At 38.2% G+C, this 23,600-nt stretch overlaps 2 protein-coding genes across 3 annotated transcripts; one reads left to right on the forward strand and one right to left on the reverse strand.

Moving 5' to 3' along the window:
- The first annotated feature begins 7,715 nt into the window (after nt 1-7,715).
- LOC105047530 (calcium-dependent protein kinase 1) lies at nt 7,716-15,982 on the forward strand. Of its 2 annotated transcripts, none has more exons than XM_073258985.1 (8): nt 7,716-8,531; nt 10,930-11,073; nt 11,168-11,320; nt 11,974-12,089; nt 12,179-12,346; nt 13,202-13,329; nt 13,413-13,512; nt 14,645-15,124. In XM_073258985.1, the coding sequence occupies exons 1-8, from the start codon at nt 7,841-7,843 to the stop codon at nt 14,672-14,674; spliced, it is 1,530 nt and encodes a 509-aa protein (XP_073115086.1). In that variant the 5' UTR covers nt 7,716-7,840; the 3' UTR covers nt 14,675-15,124. The 2 variants fall into 2 exon arrangements, with proteins under 2 accessions (XP_073115086.1, XP_010924783.1); XM_010926481.4 differs by lacking the exon at nt 14,645-15,124 and adding an exon at nt 15,499-15,982 and having other exon boundaries at nt 7,717-8,531.
- Nucleotides 15,983-16,714: 732 nt separating this feature from the next.
- On the reverse strand, nt 16,715-22,593 carry LOC105047529 (protein ABIL1). The gene is given in 10 exon segments (XM_010926477.4): nt 16,715-17,252; nt 18,133-18,233; nt 18,375-18,427; nt 18,559-18,643; nt 18,743-18,835; nt 18,920-19,019; nt 19,096-19,246; nt 21,559-21,641; nt 22,277-22,317; nt 22,320-22,593. Coding segments are annotated over 10 exon segments (909 nt in total). The 5' UTR covers nt 22,363-22,593; the 3' UTR covers nt 16,715-17,093.
- Between the last annotated feature and the right edge of the window lie 1,007 nt (nt 22,594-23,600).

Below are 23,600 nucleotides of genomic sequence, written 5' to 3' on the forward strand. Positions count from 1 at the left end.
AAGTTATAAATTTTGGACTTATTTTTGAATCTATATAAAATAAAATAGAAAAAGAGAAGATTTACTCATCTGAAAGCAACTATATCTGACGAGTGGCAGCAAGGAGAGGGGTGATGGGGTGTTTTTTAGAATAAAGTATTGAAGTCTAAATGACGTCCAAAATGAAAGTTTGTGAAATACTACATCGATCATGTTCGGTTTCATATAGATTATAAGTATAGAAACCGAACTGATTGTAAATAATTAATTTTTTTACAAACCTCAATCCGATTTCACTCGATTTATGTATTTCAATCGACTGATACTAGTGTTTTAATCAGATTGGATGACATTTTTTTTTAGTTTTTACTCCCTACGTATCAGCATCCTAAAAAATTTGGAGCCAAATCATGGATTTATGAACTTTCCAATGAAGCTGCAAAGATATACTCCATAGATAAAAGCAATATATGAATTGGACCAATTGTGGACCTCACAAGGAGTATATGCCCTGGCATTAGGCTCTAAATTCAGGATGAAGTCTTCTGGCAAGAATTCATTTATGAAAACCTGCCGGATATGTGCTATGGTTGTGGTATTATAGGACCAACTATGGACCGTTGTTCTTCCTGTCAGAGAAAGTCTGATTAACCTATTAAACTTCTATATGTCTTATGGATTCGTGCAGCTTGGGTGCCGGTTCTGGTAGCGCTAGGGAATCTGGCCCTTAGGTGCTCTGCTCCCTTAGAGGCTGACCAATCCACTGATTAGGCTTGGCTATCCCCTAAGAAGGTTTCATTAAAGAAAACTTTGGTTTAGCTAGGAGGCTCCTAAGAATTTGCAGGGGAGAGTTGCAGCAAGTTCCAGATTTGCAGCCTTATCGAAAGATGATCTAGACCCTCCTGCAACTTCTCCGATAGATATCTAATCGGCTGTTTCACAAAGCAAACAGGATCCAAAGTCCCAATCAAGCAAGGAGAAGCGCAAGCGCTCACCTCCCAAACCTTCCACCTCCAGATCTTCAGGATCTCAGTATCCTCCATCGACAAAAGTCATCATCAGAGAGGAATCTAATGGAGGCTCCTCGAGCGAGAAGGCATCTTTAGCTCTGGTGCTATATTCAAAGGTCCAGCTTGAAAGGAGGTATGGCATGCTATGAGGACCAACCCTAATGCTTCTTGTCTAGACCTTCTACTGCCTCTCCAAGTCATGAACAGCCAATCCAACCTACTGCATTCTGAGTATACCTTCTCACTCTTATCAATATTTACTTAGTCAATTATACGATGCTTTGGAGGCTAGGGGTGTTTTCCAATCTGATGCATCTCTAAGAATCGATCCAAGTTTGTCTATGGGAGGTAATATCTCTCCCGCATCCACCCAATCAAAATGAATATTTTACTGTGGAATTGTAAGGGTGCAGTTAAGGCCCCATTTTTTGTAGTATACTAAATCTTTGGTTCATAGTTTCTCTCTTGATATTTGCTGTTTTGTTGAAGCCCACTTGGACGACTGCTCTGCTATTCGAATTGGACGTATTTTGGGGCCTTCATGGGATTACTATGTAGTCCCAATTGTTTGCCTTTCGGGTGCATTGTTGTCGCCTGATATAAGTCAGGGGGTGAGGTGTCCTTTATGCATCAAGATCATCAGGCCTGCTTTAGAGTCGTTTTGGGGGTTATCTATGATAGCACTAATGGGACTAGCGAAGGGTTATATGGACTCTATTGTTAAAATCCATACTTTGGGCCTTCCATTTCTCATTGTTGGAGATTTTAATTGTCTCCTTAGTGCTCAGGATAAAAAAAAGGAGGGAAGCCTTTAAAAATGAATCAGGATGTCAAAGAATTCTAGACTTGTATTCAAGACTCTGGATTAATCGATTTGAGCTTTCAGGGCCCGTGTTTCACTTGGTGCAATAATCAATGAGGTTTGGCTTGGTATAGGAGAGGCTTGATAGAGTTTTGTTTTTCAAGAATGGCTCTCCTTTTATCGGAGTCAAGAGTTCAACATTTGGCTCACTTTGCTTCTGACCATTACCTTGTCTTATTGCAGGCGAGGCATACTAATGGAGGTAGTAAGGCTCTTTTTCGTTTTGAAAATTTTGGTGCCTTTGCAAAGGAGCCCAAAATACTATTAAAAAAGCTTGGAAAGGGTTTGATCATCTCCCTCCAGACTCTCGTCTTTCAGTCTTATTAGATAAAGTGAAGAGTAAGATCTCCAAATGGAATAGAGTTTATATGGGTAACATTTTCTACAAAGGAGAGAAGATGTATCATCAGATCTTGGCTTTGCAAACCCTTGAATCCCAAGTTGGGGGATTACCTCCTGACACTCACATGCAATTACTAAAATCGCTTCAGGACTATCACCATAACTTAAGAATGCAAGAGATATTTTGGTGACAAAAATCAAGAGTAACTTGGCTTGGGATGGTGACTCTAATATAAAATTTTTCATTGCTCAACTATTCTACGACGTCGAAGAAATTATATTTTTTCTCTCAAAAATGAATTTGAAGAATGGATTGAAGGGGACGAGGAAGTTAGAACAATGCTTTTCTTTCATTTTCATTAGTGATGGGACTTCCCTCATCATCACCAGGATTTTGACTCCCACAACCCACTGGTACTATCACTGAAGAGCAAAACATGGGTCCGATCGCCCTATTTCATATTAAGAAGTTTTCAAGCCCTAAAACTTATGCATCCAGACAAAGCTTCAGGTCCAAATGGGTTCTTCCATTTTTCTTTCAAATCTATTGGGATATTATTAGAAAAGAAGTCACCCAATAGCTCAATATTTTTTTGAAATTTATAATGTACCCTTCCTGGAAGCAAACTTATATTGTTTAATCCCTAAATAGCTAATCCCTCTCTTCCTTCTGACTTTAGACCAATCAGCCTCTACAATACCATTTATATGCTGGTGGCATCTATTCTTATACGTAGGTTAAGCTTTGCTGTCCCAGCTTATTTTTCTCGAGCAAAGAGCTTTTATGACTGGTCAGAATATTATTGATAACATTTTAATTGAACAAGAGCTTATGCATTCTCTCCAAAATACTACTGGATCTGGGCCTTATGCTTATCCAGGCTGATATGGAGAAGGCATTCGATAGGGTGTAATGGGCTTATCTCTCTCGAGTGCTTCATAATTTCAAACTTCACTCGCAGCTCACTAATTGGATTATGGCATGTGTGGCCTATCCCAACTTCTCTATTCTTACTAATGGTCGGCCCACCACCTGGTTTCCAGCAGCTTGTGGCCTTCGTCAAGGATGCCCGTTATTGCTTGATCTTTTTATAATGTGCTCTGAGTTGCTTTCTCTTTCTCTAAAAGCTGCTGTTCAAACTAAGCTTCTTCAAGCTTAGAGGCCCCAGTCCTCTAGTCTCCACATGTCACATATTTTTATTTGCTGATGATTGTATCCTTGTTACTAAAGCTTCAATTCGAGATGCTTTGGCTTTAAAGCTCATTTTAGATATATATTGCTATTATTCTGGTCAATTGATTAATCTCTCCAAATCATATCTTATATTTAGCTCATGCACTTCAGCTCATCTCAAAACCATAATTTCCTCTATCTTTCATATGCGGCAAAAGAGAGGAGTTTGGAATTATCTCGAGGTTCCTATCTCTGGCAAGCACCTTCAAGTTTCCAATTTCAATTATCTTGCTGATAAATTGTTGGCAAAAGTATCAAGCTCGAAGTGGAAGGCTCTTCATTTGTCGGAAGGGCAATCCTTCTACATTCTATGCTTTCATCTATTCTAATTTACTCTGTCATGTTTATGCATTCCTATATCTGTTATTAACTCCTTTGAGCAGGAGCTTTGAGCCTTTTTATAGGGGCACTCATCCTCTCAAAAGGGGCTTTATTTAATTGCTTGGGAGTCTATTTGCAGACCCAAGTCTGCTGGAGGGTTGGGTTTTCACTCCCTTCGCCTTATGCATCAAACTAAAATGGCCGTTAAGATGGTGTTGCAACCCTTAGCTCTATGGGCCCAATTAGTTACTTCAAAATATCGATTTCCTGGCAATTAGCTTCATTATAAAGTTCCCAAGTCCTCCTCGCCAACATGAAAAAAATCTATTTACAAGGGATAAAGCTTCAAAATCAGTTTATTTGGCTTATTGGGAATGGTAGATTGATTAATACTTGGAAAGATCCTTGGCTCATGCCTCTGCCATTAAGCCATTGGTCTTTTTTCACAAATATTTCTACTTATCTTTCACAATATACTGTTGCTGACTTTATTCCCCTGACAGAAGCTGGAATTGAAAGTTCTTATCTAGACACTGCAATGCTGATATGATGTCCTTAATTGCCTCCATGCCTCTTGTGTAGGGGCAATAGACTGATCAATTTGGTGGACACACTCTCGCTCGCAAATGGTTACTTCTTCGGACATTCTTATCTATATCAAAACACTGCTGAATTTGATTCATCTGCTCCTTTTTATGGATTTGGCGCATGCCTTTGCCTATGTGAAACAAATATTTCTGCTGAAAATTTCGCTAGCTTAGGCTCCCATGTAAACATTTTCTTTGCATTTGAGGCATTCTTCATCGTATTTCCCTAAATTGCGATCTCTGCCCTGATCAACCTGAGGACTGTCAGCATACTGTGATAACTTGTGGCTTTGCTGATTAGTTTGGTCCTAAATGCCTTTAGAGATCTCCCACTTTAAGCCTCAATCCTTGTTGGATCTGTTGAATTTTCTTACAAACAACTTGATGAGAATGAAGGTAAGAGCTGTAACTGCTTATATGGCCTCTCTAATATGGGACCTTCTAACTCGAGTCTTTCGGTAAGAGCATAAATCACCTCAAGATCTGTTCAGAAAATATTTACTCTTTCTCCAAGACATCTCTCATCATATTCCATCCTTTGCCTCTAATCATCCTACTCAGTTAAAGGTCTGGTGTATCCCTCAGCTGATTTCTCAGCTATCTTCCAGTTTTAAAATTGTGACTTGGGTGCCCCCTCCCTTTGGAGTATTCTTGTTAAATTTTGATGAAACCGTGAGACATGATTCTGCAGCTTCTAATTTTGTCCTCCGAAATCATGAGGGTGCCATTCTCTTGGTTAAAGGCAAACGTCTCTCTCTTTGTTCTGTGTCGTTCCGAAACTTATTAGAGCCTGATTGGAAATTAAACTTGCCTTATTCTTTTTCAATCATCCTCAAATTTGACTCCAAGGAGACTCCTCCATGATTGTTTCTTGGCGGTCTCATTCCACTGATAATAAAATGCATGTTTTCCCTTGGTTAAAAGATCTCCATTCATGGATCCAATCTAAATTCATATTTAATATATCTCACATATGCAGAGAAGGTAATCAAGCTGTAAATTGAGCTATTGGTCATGCTATCTATGGAGATTTTTTATTTTGTGCTGGGGATACTTTTCATCCCCAATTGGCTCAAATCTTGAATGCAGATGCTTTCCAAATTAATTTTACTAGGCATGGCTAAACAACCTGCTGTCACTGTTCTGTATCATCACGCTCTTCTTTCTTTCTGGACATCTTATATCATTGCAATTGCTCTTGGGAATAGCTTTTCTACTTGTTATGTTACTCCTCTCGCAATTATTCTTGTAATGGTATATTGTGCACGCTTGATCTGTTGTTCATCTTTTTACCTTGAAAGCAGGCCAACACTGGGCAAACTCAGAGCTTTGTCACACTAAAGATAGATGTTACTAATATTAATAGGAGGAGGAATTTTTTAAAAATTCACCTGTTGAGAGGGCTTCCATTGCTCATTGCTGAAACCTGTTACAGCTATGATTGGGGGCATCGGTATTATCTTGCAATTTTTATTTCATATCTTTGTTACAAGAGAAGGGTTGCCTCTATTCCACTTGGCCTACATGCTTATTTTTATGGCATTACTTCTCTGTGCTTCAAATTTTCTCTCTCTATTTCAGAATATTTCTGTCATTTGCTCAATTATTGCTGTGTTCGCTGCCAACTCTATTTTAATTTAACATGCAAACTTGTCTACTTGGAAATGATGTTGATATTTGTTAAAGTCAAGGATCCATATAGTTTCTTTCTCCCAGATGATGTTTCTACTGATGGGCCTAACATTTCATTTAACTCTCCTCACCTATCAAGGGATATTCATTGCTACTTCATCTACTTCCCAAATGATATCTTCCAACCGCTGGATGATGATGAGATTTGGCCCTTAGTTCATACATTCTATAACCCTCAATTTGTGGGCCATCTTATCTTTGTCCCTTTGCTGGATGCTAATTGGTGGGCATACATTATATTGCTGGTCCATCTGCCATGGCTTCCTATTTCACGTCTCTGAGCTGTGGGTATTATGAGGTCCCAACTAATATTTCAATGATCAAACTCACTGATGGAAATGGTTGGCACGAGTTATATATGGGACACATCTGGCATGGATTAACTTATTTGCTTACTCGATATTGTGGGTCCAATCGATTCCCAAATGATGTTATAATGAATAATATTACTGATAAAAATTTGTGTATACCTGATACATCTAGCACATTACTGACTATAATTCATCTTAACAAGCCTATGCTTCTTCTACTAGAACTCATGATCTATCAGCTGCTTTACAAAGGGAGCCAATGCTTGTTTTACAATGTACCTGTGCCAATGATGATATCTTATTTAAATCTATTCCCACACTCATACTTCACCAACTACTCTATCAAGTTTAATACTATTTTCAGGATATATGGTTTTATCTGTTTTCATCATCATGGGACTTCAATGGGGGAAGTAATTATCTATTATCTACTTTCCACTCCCATCTGGTTCCATCATTTCTGCTTGGTTGCTTAATCGGTTTTCTCAAGTTTCAGAAATATACAGCAGGATTTCAGAAATATATAGTAGGATTCTCTGTAATTTGCTGTTTTGCTCAGGATCTCCACAAAATCTTGCAGCTACTGCCATTTCATTACATGCAACTTCATTTGGATTTTCACTTTCTAAGCTCTTTATCATGATTATGGCTACTTCTCTATCTGGATGGTTAATAAATTTCAACAGCTTCACTGGAATTCTTTTAGTCTACAATCTTTTGTTCTCTTTGGTTGTTTATTTTTTTTTCCATGTTCTACGTTATCTTATGGTTGTTTACATCTTTTTTGTCTGTATCTTTTGGTTATATTTCACACCTGCACTTGGTTTCATCTTACCTTAATATAGTTTGATCTTTTACCCAAAATAAATAAATAAATAAATATATATATATATATATATATATATAAATATATATATATAAATATATATATATATATATATATATATATATATATATATATATATATATATATATATATATATATATATATGGTGCGAATCTATAGGTTTTTATAAAAAAATTGTGAAAATGCTCGAGAGAAAAGGAAGGGTGCGGAGGAAATAGATAATATAGGCTGATAGGCATATTGTCCGGCAGCGTTACAGATTTTTAGACGAGCTAACTCATGAACGGCTAGCCTTGCAGGTTTGTTGGGATTTGCATTAATAAAGCTATACTTGGCCAGGTGTCTCGCGCCAAGAATCGGACACAGCAAGTATCGAGGGCAAAACAAACCATGATGGACTCATCGCCGGCATTCCGATCGCAGAAAGTCCAGCAACATGCCACGTGGAACACGGCAAACGATCGGACTGCTGTCATAAAGACGCGATACCTGGGCTCGCGCGAGCCGTCTAACCTAATAAAAAGGAATCGTCCGCTCCACTTTCCTCTCCGGTCTCGCCCCTCTCCCACCATCGCTGCGCTGACTTCCGTGTCCCAAGGCTCTACCAGAGATCTCCACACCACCACTCAAGAAACCGATCCGAGAAGAGGACCAAATGGGAAACCGTGGCTCCCGGCCCTTCTCCTCTAACCGCCCCAACGACTCCGGCCGCGGCGGATCCGACCGCCCTCCCGCTTCCCGACCCCACCATACCGCCACCTCCGCCGGCGGCGACGGGCCTAAAGCCCTCCGCCCCCGGCCGGCAGCGGCCACTCCCCGCCTTCTCACTCCCAGTGTCGGTCGCGTCCTTGGCCGCCCCATGGAGGACGTCCGGGCTTTCTACACCTTCGGTCGCGAGCTCGGCCGCGGCCAGTTCGGCGTCACCTACCTGGTGACCTCCAAGCAGACCGGCGAGCGCTTCGCCTGCAAGTCTATCGCCACGAGGAAGTTGACCCACCGCGACGACATCGAGGACGTCCGGCGCGAGGTCCAGATCATGCACCACCTCACCGGTCACCGGAACATCGTCGAGCTGAAGGCGGCGTACGAGGATCGGCACTCTGTGAATTTGGTGATGGAGCTCTGTGAGGGCGGGGAGCTCTTCGACAGGATCATTGCCAAGGGCCACTACTCGGAGCGAGCAGCCGCCGCGCTCTGCCGCGAGATCGTGACTGTCGTCCACATCTGCCACTCCATGGGGGTGATGCATCGGGATCTTAAGCCGGAAAACTTCTTGTTCTTGAACAAGAAGGAGGATTCGCCGCTCAAGGCCACTGATTTCGGGCTCTCCGTCTTCTTTAAGCCTGGTAAAGATGCTTTCTTTAATCTGCTCATGAGTTCGAAAAGCAAGAGAGCATATGGATTCTATTTATAAATTAGAAAATAAGCAATATTTGATGCTTAGATGTAACCGCAGTTTGAGCACTAAATAGGATTGGTTGATGAGGGACCAATTACAAGTTGGATTAACCACAAGTTGATAAAAATGCAGTCTTTCGAGCATAATGGTAACATGTTCAAGGCGGTAATTCTTTTCCTTCGGTAAATAGCATACATCAGAGAGCACCATTGCTGGAAGGCCAATAACCATGGACGAAATGAATTTTAACTTTAGGATATGCATGATGTTTTCATTGCAAGAAGTTCCGGATTGAACCCAAAAACTTGGATGAGGCAAGCTGTCATTTCTTTCAATTGTGGAATGGAGAAAGCTTGTCATCTTGCAGATTTAGATAAATAGTCACCAACAAGTTATTATTTTCTTTTTCATGAGCCCATGGTTTAACATAAAGTCTTTTGGGTTCTGTTTCTGAACTTAAAGCAAAACTCGCATGTGGCAGAGGTATTTGACAGAGTGCATAAAAGCACAGCAGAAGCCACTTCTTCAGTCCTTATTACCATAAGAAAAAGAAGAAGAATAAGGTTACTATTTCTTAGATAATTGCAATTCAAGGCCTATGGGCCCTGTACTGTTGGAGAGAGCATGGAATTAAATTTTCAACTCTTCAGCGATAACTGATGTTAGAGTCTAGATGAGGGAGAAAGATCAAATGTCAATCAACCATCACATCTGAAAATCAAACATGAACCTGAAATACATAGCGCGTGAGGTGCTTTTTTTTTTCTTTTAAAATGAAAGAGAGGCAGAAAAAGCTACCCGGCCTTTATTGAAGATTAGAAAAAAATTACAAGAGAGAGGAAAGAAGATTTTAAAAAGTTATAATATGGTTGGTATATAGATCATCCAAAAAAAAAAAAAGTGAAGAAAAAAATATATTAGCTTTCATGAAGATCTCCAGGGATATTTTTAACCTTCACCCAAATTCTTCCGAAATTTGAAAGAAGATCTTGGTCACATAATGTAGACTATTTTTGGAATTTGAAGCAGGAATGATTCTTGTTTAACTCTGAGCTTAATTTTTTGCTTATCTAATATTAATCTCTATGACTTTGAGGACAAGAAAGCTTATGATCCGTTTGTTCTGAGATCTGATGGCGAGATCTGCTTGGGCTCTAGTTCTTTATTGTTGTATCAAGGTGTTGTCCAAAAATCTTGTCAGTCAAGGAGAGAGTTGAGCAAAGATTTCATAATCCATGGATTGCATTTCAAATTTGCTGTCCAGAAATATAGTTTGTGCTTCGTAAGCAAATGCATTTCTCCCCATTTTTGTAGATTCTTACCAAGTTTATGGGAATCTCCAAGCATTAATCCATGGTTGTGTGAGCTTGTGAAGTTAATTTTCCTTTCTACTTAGTATCTATTTCTTGATAGGCTCCTTTTGCATCACTAGTTTTTAGAAGGTTGATGTTAAGAACTATGGAAAATTCTCAAATTTTGATGATAAAGCTTGGATTCAAGGGTCACTTTGTCATTATCCAAAGAAAAATGATTTTTATTAGAAAATCATTTTAATCATTAGCTATATTATCTAGACACTTCCTCTTTAAGATGCCTGGAAGTAAGGTTTTAAATTTCGTGGGATGGAGATGTCCTGGCTTCTTCTTGAAATAGGATATCCCACCGTCCTGCTTCGTTTCGACGACAATCCCAATCGAGAGTCCCATGGGTAACCCTTCGTCTCTCTCCCCTTCTTTCCTTTTCTAGGGATGGTAATGGGTCAGGTATGGGTAGGATTGGCCAATACCTGTACCTGTCCCATATTTAAAACCCCATATCCAAACCCATCCCATATTCGTCTCGAGTTGGATCAAGTAGTGGTGCGGGTCGGGTTGGATAAGGAACTCATAATACAAATATTATAAAATAATTGTAACTTTGAAAAGGAGGATTTAGATTAAGGTTATATCAGATTGGATTTGGGGTGGGCATATATTATCCGTACTCGACCTGAACCCGTTTTGAGTATTTTATCTAGAATCTATATCCATCATGGGTTTTAATTGGATTGGGTTGGATCAGGTACCTGATGGGTCAGCTAAAATTGCACATGCTATCTTGAAGAACTAATATGGTTGGAGCCCTTAAAATTTTCAAGAGTGAAGGATTGTTCTTTCTAGTATTCCTTATTCTTATAAATTTTCATTTTTTCAATTATATGAACTTGAAGCTATAAAGGATTGAGGTAAATGCATGCGGGAGCATTTCCATTATTGTGATCTATGTCAACTATTTTCCACTTGGCTAGACTAAATTTATGAGCTTTTGAGGGTTCTAATGTGCTAACAGCAAACTGGCTGTTGCAGGAGAAGTATTCAAAGATATTGTTGGGAGTGCATATTATGTGGCTCCTGAAGTGTTGCGGCAGAATTATGGACCAGAGGCTGATATTTGGAGTGCTGGAGTGATACTTTACATTCTTCTCTCTGGTGTTCCTCCTTTTTGGGCAGGTTCGTACATTGTATTCACGACCAATTTTAGATATACCTATTGTTACTTAGGGAAATCTGGATCAAGAAGTTCTTTTTCTCCCCATATTCACAGAGAATGAACAGGGCATATTTGATGCTGTTTTACGTGGGCATATTGATTTCTCATCTGAACCTTGGTCTTCTATATCTAGTGGTGCAAAGGAACTAGTCAAGAAGATGCTAAGGCAAGATCCGAAGGAGCGGCTTACTGCAGGTCAAATTCTGAGTAAGTATGAGAATTTTAAGCACACTTACAAGTGCAACTTCAAGGCATCACGCTTGTAGATCCATGTACATATAAATAATTTACACATCAGCATTGGCTGAATGCAGCTTTTCTGTTCTATGTAATTTGGAGAGTTACTTTTGTTGCATTGACTGCGACTGCATTTCTTTTTTCTTCAATTAGTTATTTTCAGGAGATTTTCATTTATTATCATTACAGATAAAGATGATGACAGTATCATGTCAATAATATTTACCAAAATCTCTTTAAAGTTCCAATGCCAAGAAACTTTTCGGTGTTGGTTTCTCAGCAGAAATTATTGGAATTCACAGGTTATTTTTTTATTGATAACTAATATAGTTGCCATACCTCTTTGGAGAATTTGGCAGCTTTAAATTCGAAAGTTTCTCCAAGCTGTGTGCAGTATGCTGTTCATGAGCATTTGCAGTGTTACTCCTATATAAGATCTGCCTGTCTAATTTACAAGATGTTCTGGAGTCATATTTCATTAGAAATAAAACTAAGAATGGAATCATATAACTTTGTTGATGGCAAAATGCATTCCTGCTATGCAATTTCCTGGTATTTGTTTTTCCCCTATACTTTGATATTTCAGTTAACTCAGTTCGGCAATTAAAAAAAAAATATTGCAGATCATCCGTGGATCAGAGAAGATGGGGAAGCCTCTGACAAACCACTTGACATTACAGTTTTAAGCAGAATGAAACAGTTCAGGGCCATGAACAAGCTCAAGAAAGTAGCCTTGAAGGTGATTGATTGCGTCTAGTTTGCTACATCATTGATTTGGATGCATTCATTTTAATATACTTAGTAGAGTTGTATTGCATTCTTGCTCAGGTCATAGCAGAAAGCCTGTCAGAGGAAGAAATTATGGGTTTAAAAGAAATGTTCAAATCTATGGACACTGATAACAGTGGGACAATTACTTTTGAAGAACTAAAAGCTGGTCTACCCAAACTTGGTACCAAGATTTCTGAATCTGAAGTTAGGCAGCTGATGGAAGCGGTATGGTTTCTAGTCTTTGTCCTTTAGAATCATTTGATGCTCCTCATGCTTTCTGTATGGTGTTTTCCCACCTATCTTCTTTTGTATAGAATCTTTGTGTTTAGATGGATAAACTGGCAATTCTCTTTCAATTCAGAGAGCAGTTAGTTCCAATGGAATTTACTTTGTTGACCAGAACTTTATCAAGCTTATAGAGAGAGAGTTCTGGCTAGCACATCATGTCATATCAGGCACATTTGGGTCTCTCCTCCAGTAACATTATTAACTAAAATGGGTTGAAATATGATGCTCGTATTTTGTAGTTCATTTTGTTAAGTTAGATTCTTTGCTATCTGTTGAAAAAGAAAGTGCAACTCCAACAGCTACATTTAGTGGAAGGAAAAGTTTTCAGTCTACTACATCACTTGTCCCAAAAAAGGGGAGGCCCAATGCACGAGTCTCTTGCCATTACAGGGTCCATGGAGGGTTTGATATATGCAGCTTTACCCTTGTGTGTAGAGAGGTTATTTCCATGTTTTGAATCTATGACTTCCGAGTCACGGTGGAGCAACTTACTGTTGTGCCAAGACTCTCCCTCTTATACATCAGTATTCGACATATACAGTATTGTGTTTGTATTATTAAGCCTTAAGAATGTTGGCTCTCTAGAGTTATATTTTTGGAAAGACATGCATAGCTTACTTGCATGAAATGATTTTTATGAAAGGCATGGATTTTTCTTCTGTTACCTATGGACCCCAATTTATGTTAGGACATGCTTATTGCTTATTGGTTTCAATCATATCTTCATTTCTTGTTGGAAAATTGTATGGTCGTAAATTTGCAATCAACATGCTTGCTTGGTTTTCTTAACAGGCTGATGTGGATGGAAATGGGACTATTGATTATATTGAATTTATAAGTGCTACAATGCACATGAATAGAATGGAAAAGGAAGATCATCTGTATAAGGCATTTGAGTATTTTGATAAAGACAAGAGCGGGTAACCTTTCAAGTGTTGAATGCTATTTACTATTAAATATTAAATTAATTTACTAAGCATTTGTCTACACTTTTTTTGAACAGGTACATTACAGTGGAGGAACTTGAGCAAGCTCTTAGGAAGTACAATATGGGTGATGACAAAACAATAAAAGAGATCATTGCGGAAGTAGATACCGATCATGTAAGCCTGCTATCACTTTTTTTTCCTTCTTCCATATCTAGGATAAGACTTAAGTTCCAGTTAATACATGATTCACATATGCTGAGAAAATTCCTCAAATGTTCTGAGTTATTCCAATTTACTTGACAGAGCTGCTGTTTGTTATTGTAGAGTTCTGATGAAAATAGTCGGGAAATAGTGACTCTTAGTAACTACTGATAAAAACTTCAATTTATGGTTAACACTTACAGAAATTTATGATATTAGAATGAAATAATAAAGGGGACAAAATGATTTATGGGTCATATAAAGAAATTATTCTTTAGTTCCCACTTTCCACCTGCAGTGAGTCGACCCACCAATCATAGCTGGCACACTGAACAAGAGTAAGTTACCAAAGACTTGCACACAAGCTTGGTTACTGAATTTGTGATGTCAATCGATTCCCATATCTTTTGCTTTGAGATGCTGATCTCTTGATAAGCTCTGATCTCTGTTAGTTTGTGTTCATGAAACTCAATGGACTGGATGAAATCAAGGCTACCATGTATAGTCTTTTATCAGTCCAATGTAAAAGGAACCGGGGTTTATCCAAATAGCATTTTTCTGGCTCCAAAGAAAAGCCTTTTTCTGACTCATTCAGTCTTTGTGAGGCTGTGTTGGAGTTGAATGCAAAATAAATATGTGGTTTTTTATTTTAGCATTATTTCAACTTTTTGGCACACAATCAGGAGTCAGGACTCTAATTAGACCCCACTTTACCATCTACATATCCCCTGACATTTTGGTACCGGAGAAGATTATAAAGCCCACTCAAGTTAGTAAAAAGGAGGTACCAAAGTGGAAAAAAAAAAAAAAAAAAGGGGCAAAACAGAGGAGAGGCAGGCCAGAAAAGGTTCCACTCTTTATACAAGCCTGTGTTGATCCATGTGGATGTGCTTGTACAAATGAAGTCCTGAACTCTGCATCCAAATTTTATGCAAAGAAGATCTACATTTTTATTTATCCTACGTTGCCACCATATAAGAAAGGCATCGTACTTTTCATTTTTTTTGACAAAGCTTCACGCGTTTTATTGAAGTATCTATCTGGTCATTCGTCACCTCCTTTCATGTGCCGATGTTATAGTTGTCAATGGCTTCTTTTCTGAAAGGTACTTGATGTAGTAAATTGCTGGCAGTGAAGCATTTTCCTATTGTTGTGTGTTTTGGAAATATGGGTGGTATGGTGGGGCACTAAGCTCAGTTGAGATTTTTGGGACAGCAAAAAACAAATGATTTGGATTAGTTTCTGTAAATGTGGAGGATACGCTTGCAATGTTCAGGTGAAGCAGAAGGTACTTCCTCCACGAACCTTTACTATTTCCTCTACTTTCTCAATTTTAGAACATGAATATTGCCCATCCTGAGGTACATTCCTTCTTTTGTTTGGTCTGCAGTAATAAGCTTCAGTTTGTGAACATTTGAAATTGCGTGAATGCATCTTTTTAAAATAGTCTCTGAAACATCTAAACATTTATCTGTCAATGCTATTTCAGTAGATCTAATACTTAAAAGCGTGCCCAACTGGTCAAACTTCTCACAGGTATTGGCAGCAGAAGCTGGTTAAATTACGATAGATTCCGTATTTTAATCCCAAAAGCTGTACTAAAATCTATAACCATGGCCAGCCGCAAGTTGGGACATCTCTTCCTCATTCAGTTGGCTGGAGAATTTCTTTTTCTTTTTTGAAAAAAAAAATAGGGGTGCTTTGGGGCTTAAATTGCTGATGTCCCCTCTCGATCTGAGAAAGGGAATTTCCATGTTTTGCCTTTTGCAAAGGATCGGTTATTCCAGTAAAGTACATGGTACCGCTTGCTTAAAAATTTTTGTGTTTTTCGGATTTTGAATCTAATGTTGTTGTTGTTGTTGATGATGATGATATGCGTGCAGCTCTTTACCCTTCACTGGATACTTCTTTTTCTGTGATTTAATTCATCCAAGTAATCATTTCCAGCTCATGTTACAGGATGGAAGAATTAACTATGAGGAGTTTGTGGCCATGATGAGGCAAGACAGCCCGGCCATGGTTGCAAACCGGCGGTGTAAATGAGAATTGCCTTGTTCATGGCACAAATTAAGCAAATCTGAGGTTTAATTGTCCAACTCCTGCCCATGAGGGAAGCAACCAAAATTCATGATTCATTTCCTGGAGCAGTTGTCTAGCGGGGAGGAAAATGGACATTGTGGGTATGGATTTAAGTAATGGTTACAATTTCTGGGGGTGTAGCCTCCAGCAAATCAAGCAGTCCGACACGAAAAACTAAGTCCAGCATTTTGTGTGATTTGTACTGATGCCTTGTTGGTTTTGGTCCTTTGCTAAAACAATCTCTTCATGTGTAAGTGGATTGAAGGTCATTTCCTTATTTTCTTGTTTTAGCTTCTTGGAACAGATTGGTTCTGCTTGCACCTTTATCAGAGAAATTGGTTCAACTTTTGGCCTTTTCTCAGAACTGTTTCGATCGGTCTAGAATGTGTTGTCATCCGTGGAGAAGTTAGGAATGAGCTACCAACTCTTGTGGCTGTGATCTTTCTGCTTTTTTTTTTTTTTCAAAAAAAATTCGGAAGCTGCATACATTTTAACATCATGAAGGGCCTATTGCATTCGTTTACTGTTTTGCTTTCAAAAATCAAAGAAGAAAGTGAACTAAACTGAACGACATTTTGGATGAAACCCTTTTGCTTTCTGAAATTGTTTGTAAATCTTTGGAGTTTTTGGAATCAAAGATTTATTTTCGAAAGCAGGATTAGCAAAAAGTTTTCTGCGTATGCTGTCTTCAGCAACCGTCTCCTTGTGCTATTTCACTAATTAGTAAAGAAACAAAAACACCAAAGATGCCAAACTGGCTCTTTCGAGGCTAAAAGTACACTAAGTGCGAGGAACGTGACTGCATGATAGCTCCCACGAAAATACCATCCCGCCGCCCAATACGAAACAGACAGGACTTACAAAAAATAGAAATTTAACAAAAGCATACCTAAAAAAGAAACTAAATTTATCTCTGTGGCTGCCCCGCTTGCAGAGCCTTATACTTATCTTTTGTTAACTAAATCACCCATAAGAATTTTCTTCTTGCTGCAAATGTTACTGAACTGCAGCTTCAAAATCCTTAAACGTAAGAGTACCAAGAGGCCTCTAATACACCATATCATCATCACCTATAATGAATAATATAGCCTTCAAATAAAACTAAATCTATAGAACTAGTCATGCAAGATTTATGTCAGCTTTAAAACGAGTAGTAACACTATAGGAATTCGGTTACATATCTCGACTGTTTCGGACACCTACACATTCGGTTACACATCTTGACTGTGCCTCTCTGAAATAAAGAAATATTGAAATGCCACACAAGAAATGCTCCTAACCTTTGCAATACCTCTTCAACCTGGTCATGCCGCAAAAGACAGACATGTAATATTGACAAAGCAGTCACACAGCCATAACCAATTAATAGATAAATACATCCAGCAACCCCAGAATATTGCAGAGTACCGGCTGTGCAATAAAATGGAAACAAGGGAATCTAGCAGATCAAGTTTATTGACTTGTGAAGAAAACCATCATGAAATGGAAGCCTTTCTTGGCTTTAAGGATTTGTTTTTGGCAAAAAATGCAGACAGCATGCTCTTGCTGCGAGCAGGAGGCCGATAAACTTGAAGCCGTCCAGGATTGTCAAAGGATCTGAATGCAGTTAAAGTTTTCGAAGGCCCCAAAGAATCCTGATAGGAAATGAAACAGCAGCTTATTAGATGCAGGCATAGCTTGCCACCACAGGGAGCTTATCTCCAGTAGAAACATAGATTTTGTTACGTTGTACAGAAGAAATAACAATTAAATTGGTAGCAGCCTCTTTCCTTCCTGTAGGTAAGAAAAATTCACAGTACATCACTCTGAGTAGGCCACCACGTCAATCTAACAAGCTCGGACAAGTGAACTTTATGCTGATACAATACTTGAGAGACGTTATGGAAAGCAAAAAAGGAAGTGTTACTTTGAGAAAACCACTAATTTCATGCCTAGAAATTTTTGATATGTGAAGCACTTGCAGATCAAAAACATAGCTTATGAAATTAAATCTCAAGTTATTTTCTTGTAGTATTTGAGTAAAAGACAAGAAAATATGAAATCATCCAACTTTAACCATTACATTTTAAGAAACATGAATTGTCAAAGCCCAAGAAATTCCGTGCCAGTTTGTCACATTTCTTTTTCTCATGATAAATTTCTTCAGTGATCTTTATAGAAAATTTTCTATGCACTTAATTTTATATTTTGTAACAAATCTTTAGGATAAAGATGTGGAGTATCTGGTTCATTTGCTCCAACATCAAGTAAAAGGGAGGTAGTACTAAAGGTAACATGGATGGAAACTATGAGAAAGTGTTTCACTCATCTAGGAGTGATAAATAGTATGGAGCCTTCAGTGAAAATGATTGGCAGCAAGGATTCGAAATCCCAAGCACTTGAGAGCGAGCAATGTTCCCATGGTCACAACGACTTTCTTCCAATGAATTTGAACCTTTGTAGATGGAATGCAAAATAAATTCCCTCAAGAATGGATCTCCAAAAAGAAATTATACCAGTGATTAAATTTTTTACCCTAATGCCAAATGAGCGCAAAGCCATATTAGAAGTGGGAGTTCCACTGGCTGACCGAAGATGAGTTGATAAGGGCATTGGTGCACCAGCATCTTCTGTATCTGAAATTTACACATTCACAGTGAATCATTTATGACCTACAAATACCGAAATTAACTCCAAAGCTATGGAGCTTTCGAGATGCTTAGTATAAGAAGAAAGGAAGCAGCATATTGAGTTGAAAGCTCCCGAATGGATGATACCCAGAAAATGGAAGGCTTCAGAAGTTATCTTAGGAGCCATAATATCTCCAATGCTGCAGCCACGAAATAGAAATCTTTTTAGCTCAAACATAAAAAGGACCATTTATTTGTGGTTTCTATATAACTTAGAAATCAGTATGAACAGGGGCGGTAGAGGATAAAAGAAAAGCATGAAGAAGCTTGCCTTGATGCTGCATGAGGGGCTCCATTCAATGGGGAGTTGGTTTCAGAGGCTAGATGCCAGGAAAGAGTTTTTGATGCAGGGGTGCCTTTAAGCCATTCAACATGATATTTACCATGAATATGCAAATATATGAATAGAGATGATAGAAGTAATTGAATAAGCATGAAATGCAGAAACTAAGCACCTGGAGGATGAGGACGAGGTTTTGGTTGGACATGATTTAGAGTGGCATCTTTTTGTAGTTGTGAACTACTTTGCACCTGTCTACTAGCAGAATCTAGCATAGGAATTCAAAGGAAAAGTTAAAAATACACTGCTTCTCATTCCTTCAAAAAAAGATATAATCAGTTGTTAGTCATACTTGGTAGAATGTAATGTTTGTGATGTCTTGGATTATTTGTGAACATTCGCTGCTGCCTAAGACCCTCTTTGTCAGTGTATGTTTGGCAAGTCAGAATTTGCTGAAAACAAGACAACAGCATTAGTTGCCAACCAAGATGTTTTGAAAGAAAGTTCATGCTATCATATTACGCTTGCCTGGTTCAGACATGAGATCTTTAGCTCCAGAGTTGAAATATCCAACGTTTGTTGTTCAAACAGGTCTGTCAACTTGTAAGCTACAGTACCAAGGTGGTCTACAGCATTGACAAGGGCTCGAACAGCATAATCTTTCAGATTATCCAGTACCCTAATAAAAATAATGTAATTCCATTTTCACAACAAAGCAGGTGAACTGTGCATTTGGAAATCTAAATATTTAACACAAAATCAATATATAATTACTGTGGCAACACCACCATAATTTAGACAATCATGGAAATGTTACATGGATGTGAAAAATTCTGAATTTTGCAGAAAAACCCCAGAATCCAAAGAAGTGCATTGTTTCTATCCAATCATAAAAATTAAAGAGTACTTGTGACTGTCAACCATATTTAGATTTATGTTTTGCGGATGACTGGGTCACTTTGCTTGTACATCACAAATAAAATAAAGGGGTTACGTTCTCACAGATGAGTGAGGTTATACTAGTTCAAGAGAACACCGATAACTTCTAAATTATTTTACAGATCAGGATGCTATGCTAATCCAAGAGAAATAATATGCAACTAGAGGTACGAGACTTGATTAATGCGGTGATCAGTGATCCAGAGGCAGTAAAGTTCTATGTTGCATGGATACATTATAGCTGCCTGTACTGGTAAGACATAAACCCTTACTATTCTCAGAATTTACATTGTGGGAATCTGAATTTGCACCCCTAGGACATTTTCATACCAAAATTTACAAATATATATATGGAGCCAAATAAATTTTAATTTCTCAAATTAATGTGATCAATCAACATTAAGTACTTTCTAACATTTAGAAAAATCAAGTGTCATAAGCATGAATTTGAGTAACAGTGCATACTTTACAGGGTCGTGCAATACATCCCCTGCCCGATGTCGTAACAAAACCAAACAAATCATTCCATATCTAGAGGGAAATATAACTGTGTCAACCCAGAGTGAGCATCAATTTAACCAAAATGTACCGGCTAATATGCTTTAGTACACTACAGTAGTTTGCTTTGCAAATTGATCTGATCAATATTTATCAGATTCAAACCTTTTTAACATGTTTCCCTCCTTTATAAGATTTGCTTTTTATAGCAGGTTTTCTTTTGAAAAAATGTCAGCGTGTAGTTTGGAGCTTACTAGCCAGAATCTTAGGGCGATGCGCCCACTTCAGAATTTTTCTGGAACCTTGAACCTGCACCTGTTTTTTAAGTACTTCTTATAGTAGAAGCATTTCTGAAGTATCTGCTGCCCTACACCTGCACCTGCTCCCTATCTTGGGAACTAAGATTTTGGAGTTGTTATGTGGAGTATGATGTTTTCATTGGCATTTATTGGAAATAAAAATGCCTAATTTAGTATACGTTAACTATGATGTGTCTATTAAAATCAAAAATTAATTTGAACGTATCTAATCAACATTATAAGACAACCCTAAAAGTTCAATTTAGAAATTGAGCATAAGCCCATCATTTTTTCAAGTATTTCTCCACAAGGCTGAGTATTTTTGTGCTTATAGATGCCAGCTGCAGTTTTATTCACTTATTAAGTCAGTATCGATTTTTTTTTAAGGAAAATTAAGTTAGTATCAGTTAGTGCTTTCTAAGATACATATACCTAAGGAGCACTAATTTATATAAGTGCCATCTACCAAACTTAAAACCATGCCTGCTACACCATTTTCCTTATTATAAAACTTTCTGCACAATATTATTGTAGCTTTGAAATACTACTAGAAGTAGGAGTAATTTAAGAATATGCTTACATGCTCGAGAAGATCTTGACTAGAGAAAATCACTTTAAGTACAATAATGTTGATGGAAAACATTTGCTGCAGACATCAAGAGGAAAACCATGACTTGTACATTAAATCCCAAAAGCTCATGGATCTTCATTAATAAATTCCTTATCTAGAAAGTAGTTGTCCTACATCCTTTCTGGAAATGTCTTTATGTCATCATAACTGGCTTCTGACTTTGCATAAAATGACTGATACTTAAATCCCATCCTAAAGTGCATCCATAGGCTGGTCTCTGGGATTATATTAATGCAAGTGGAGGGAAAGATGGAGCTTGATAGGTTATAGGAGATAAAGAAAGATAACATGTTTGATTACACTATACAAATCAATTTTACAATCAGATCACATCTAAAAATTGATGCTCAACCTTGAGATGGTGCATTGCATCATCTTTATTCAATTGCATGCTGATCATAATGTTATTCAAATAGAAAAACGTAGTGGTATTTTGATGAACAGCAAGCACTTGTCTCCATGGTAAACTTGGCAAATATTCTTCCAGTCCTGGAACTAGAAGATGGACTTAATATTTATAATTCATCCATGAAATAAATATATATCTTGATTTTCAGGAAGGAATGCAGATAAAATGTCAATATCAATGATTTAGAAAGAAATTCATGGAAGAGTAAATCTTACATCTGTTTCTGTTCATTGTGAACGTAAGACTTTTCACAATACTCAGCAGCAGAGTAAAGCTGAGGCCTCAAGTTCTTCAGCTCCTGCACCAGTCAATAACAACAGCACATGTTATTCCAATAATATATACAAAATTTTAGAGGACGATAACATTAATATCTTTCAAACGTGGTTAACACATTAAAAAAGATAATTTTTTGCCAGAAAAGACATGATAAATAAATCTATGACACAGCATGCGGTTAAAAAAAAAAAAACGGAAAGAAAGAAACGGTACAAGACATTATAAAAAAATTACATACACAACCACGGTTCTTTTTTGCAACTAACTCCATTCAAGAGAAAACCCATCGTTGACCCATCCATAACTGTATAAAGACCAAGATTCCAAGACCTCCTCTTGCCCTGTTTTAACTTGTCCAATTTCGAGGAGTCGGAGATCACTGGATATGTGAAAAGAAAAGTAACAAAAGGGCCAGAAATTGATTCTTCCAATTGAATCACAAAAAACCAAGCCCTAAGCTTGAAGAGAGACGGTCACAACGAGGAATTCAGCAAGAAATACCAGGAAAATAAATGCAAATAGAAAACAAGCAAAGAAAACCAAGAAAGACATGAAATCAAACGAGTGAGAGAGTGAGAGAGGATCCGACCCAAAGAACACGATCAGATCTGGGGGTAGAAAACCAGAAATCAGATCGGAGGAGAAGGAGGGCACCTGCAAGGCCTTGACGAAGCTCTTGCTCCTCTCCATGGAACCTCGTCGAAGGTCATGGCCGGGTTCTCCGTCCGCCATTGCTGCATTCTTTGTTCCCCCTCCTCGACCCTCCGCTACCAAACGCGCGATCCGGCGAACTCGAGACGAAGAAGGAAAAGAAGAACAAGTTAGGTCGGGGTCGTTAAAGATCGGATTCTATTTCTTGTTTTGGGAAAATGGTAAGAAAATTTTTAAAAGAAGAAAAGGTAGTGTGAGAAACAGAGAGGAGAAGGGAGCGAATACGAGGCAATACCGGGAAACGGGTTTTAAGATATTTTCCAGAAAAAAAAGGGGAAAACGAAACAAAAATGTTGTGGGGCCCAAGTGTTCTGACCAAAACCGATCCACTGCCGACGTGTGGCAGTGTAATTGGTGGTTACCGCGCTGACAAGGAATACGCACCAATCATCTCATGCCATATGGCTTGGATTCAAAAGATATATGGAGAGACAGCGATAGCGATGACGATAGCTGGCCATGAGATGGAGGCGGGGTTGGTGTTGCTTTGCTTGATGAGGCATTTATTGGTTGGACCGTTGGAGGACCAAATGGGATACGGGTGGAATGGAGGTGCTGGCGTGGCTCGCTACCTTACCGCGGGTAATGCGGTCGGAGGGTTCTGTCGGGCGACGACCAATCTCTTGAGTTGCAGTCGGATATAAATTGTTGAATGGTATCTAATTGTGAGTGCATATTGTAGCACAAAGATAACTAATTGGGTCATGAAAACCTCGCCACCTTGGCCATATATACGAAATTGGTTGGTACATTGTATGGCTATGCGGTAGCAGCATTGAATTGAAGCATTCACAAAAAGTTTGTGTCAAAAATGACATGCCATATTGCTTCTTCAAAAGATATTGATTTGCTTGGATGCTACGTCTCATAAAGAGCAACTTAGGGAAGAAAGAATAAAGAAATACCCGGTGGAGCACATATTATTGAATTGAGGTAGAACTTGATAGATATCCCTCCAGAGTGACCATATGAAAAGGCTAGATGGATGGGTACACCCGAAAGGACAACACAAGAACCAAATTCTTCAACATCACAAAACCATGTTGGCTATCATTCAATGAAAAAATAAATTTATTTTGACAGTAGACATTGTCAGAGGTATATTGAGATGGTGCCGAGCAATCTTGAGATTTAGTACTTACCCTGGACTCTTAGATCTCAATAGAACTACATGTGAATTTTATCAATACTGTAATTCCTATAAAAACTTGGGATTCGTAGAAGTAATAAATATTTTACTAAATATAACTCAAATCTCCATGTCTTT

The sequence above is a fragment of the Elaeis guineensis genome, chromosome 6 (genome assembly GCF_000442705.2).
Source record: "Elaeis guineensis isolate ETL-2024a chromosome 6, EG11, whole genome shotgun sequence".
NCBI lineage: Eukaryota > Viridiplantae > Streptophyta > Magnoliopsida > Arecales > Arecaceae > Elaeis > Elaeis guineensis.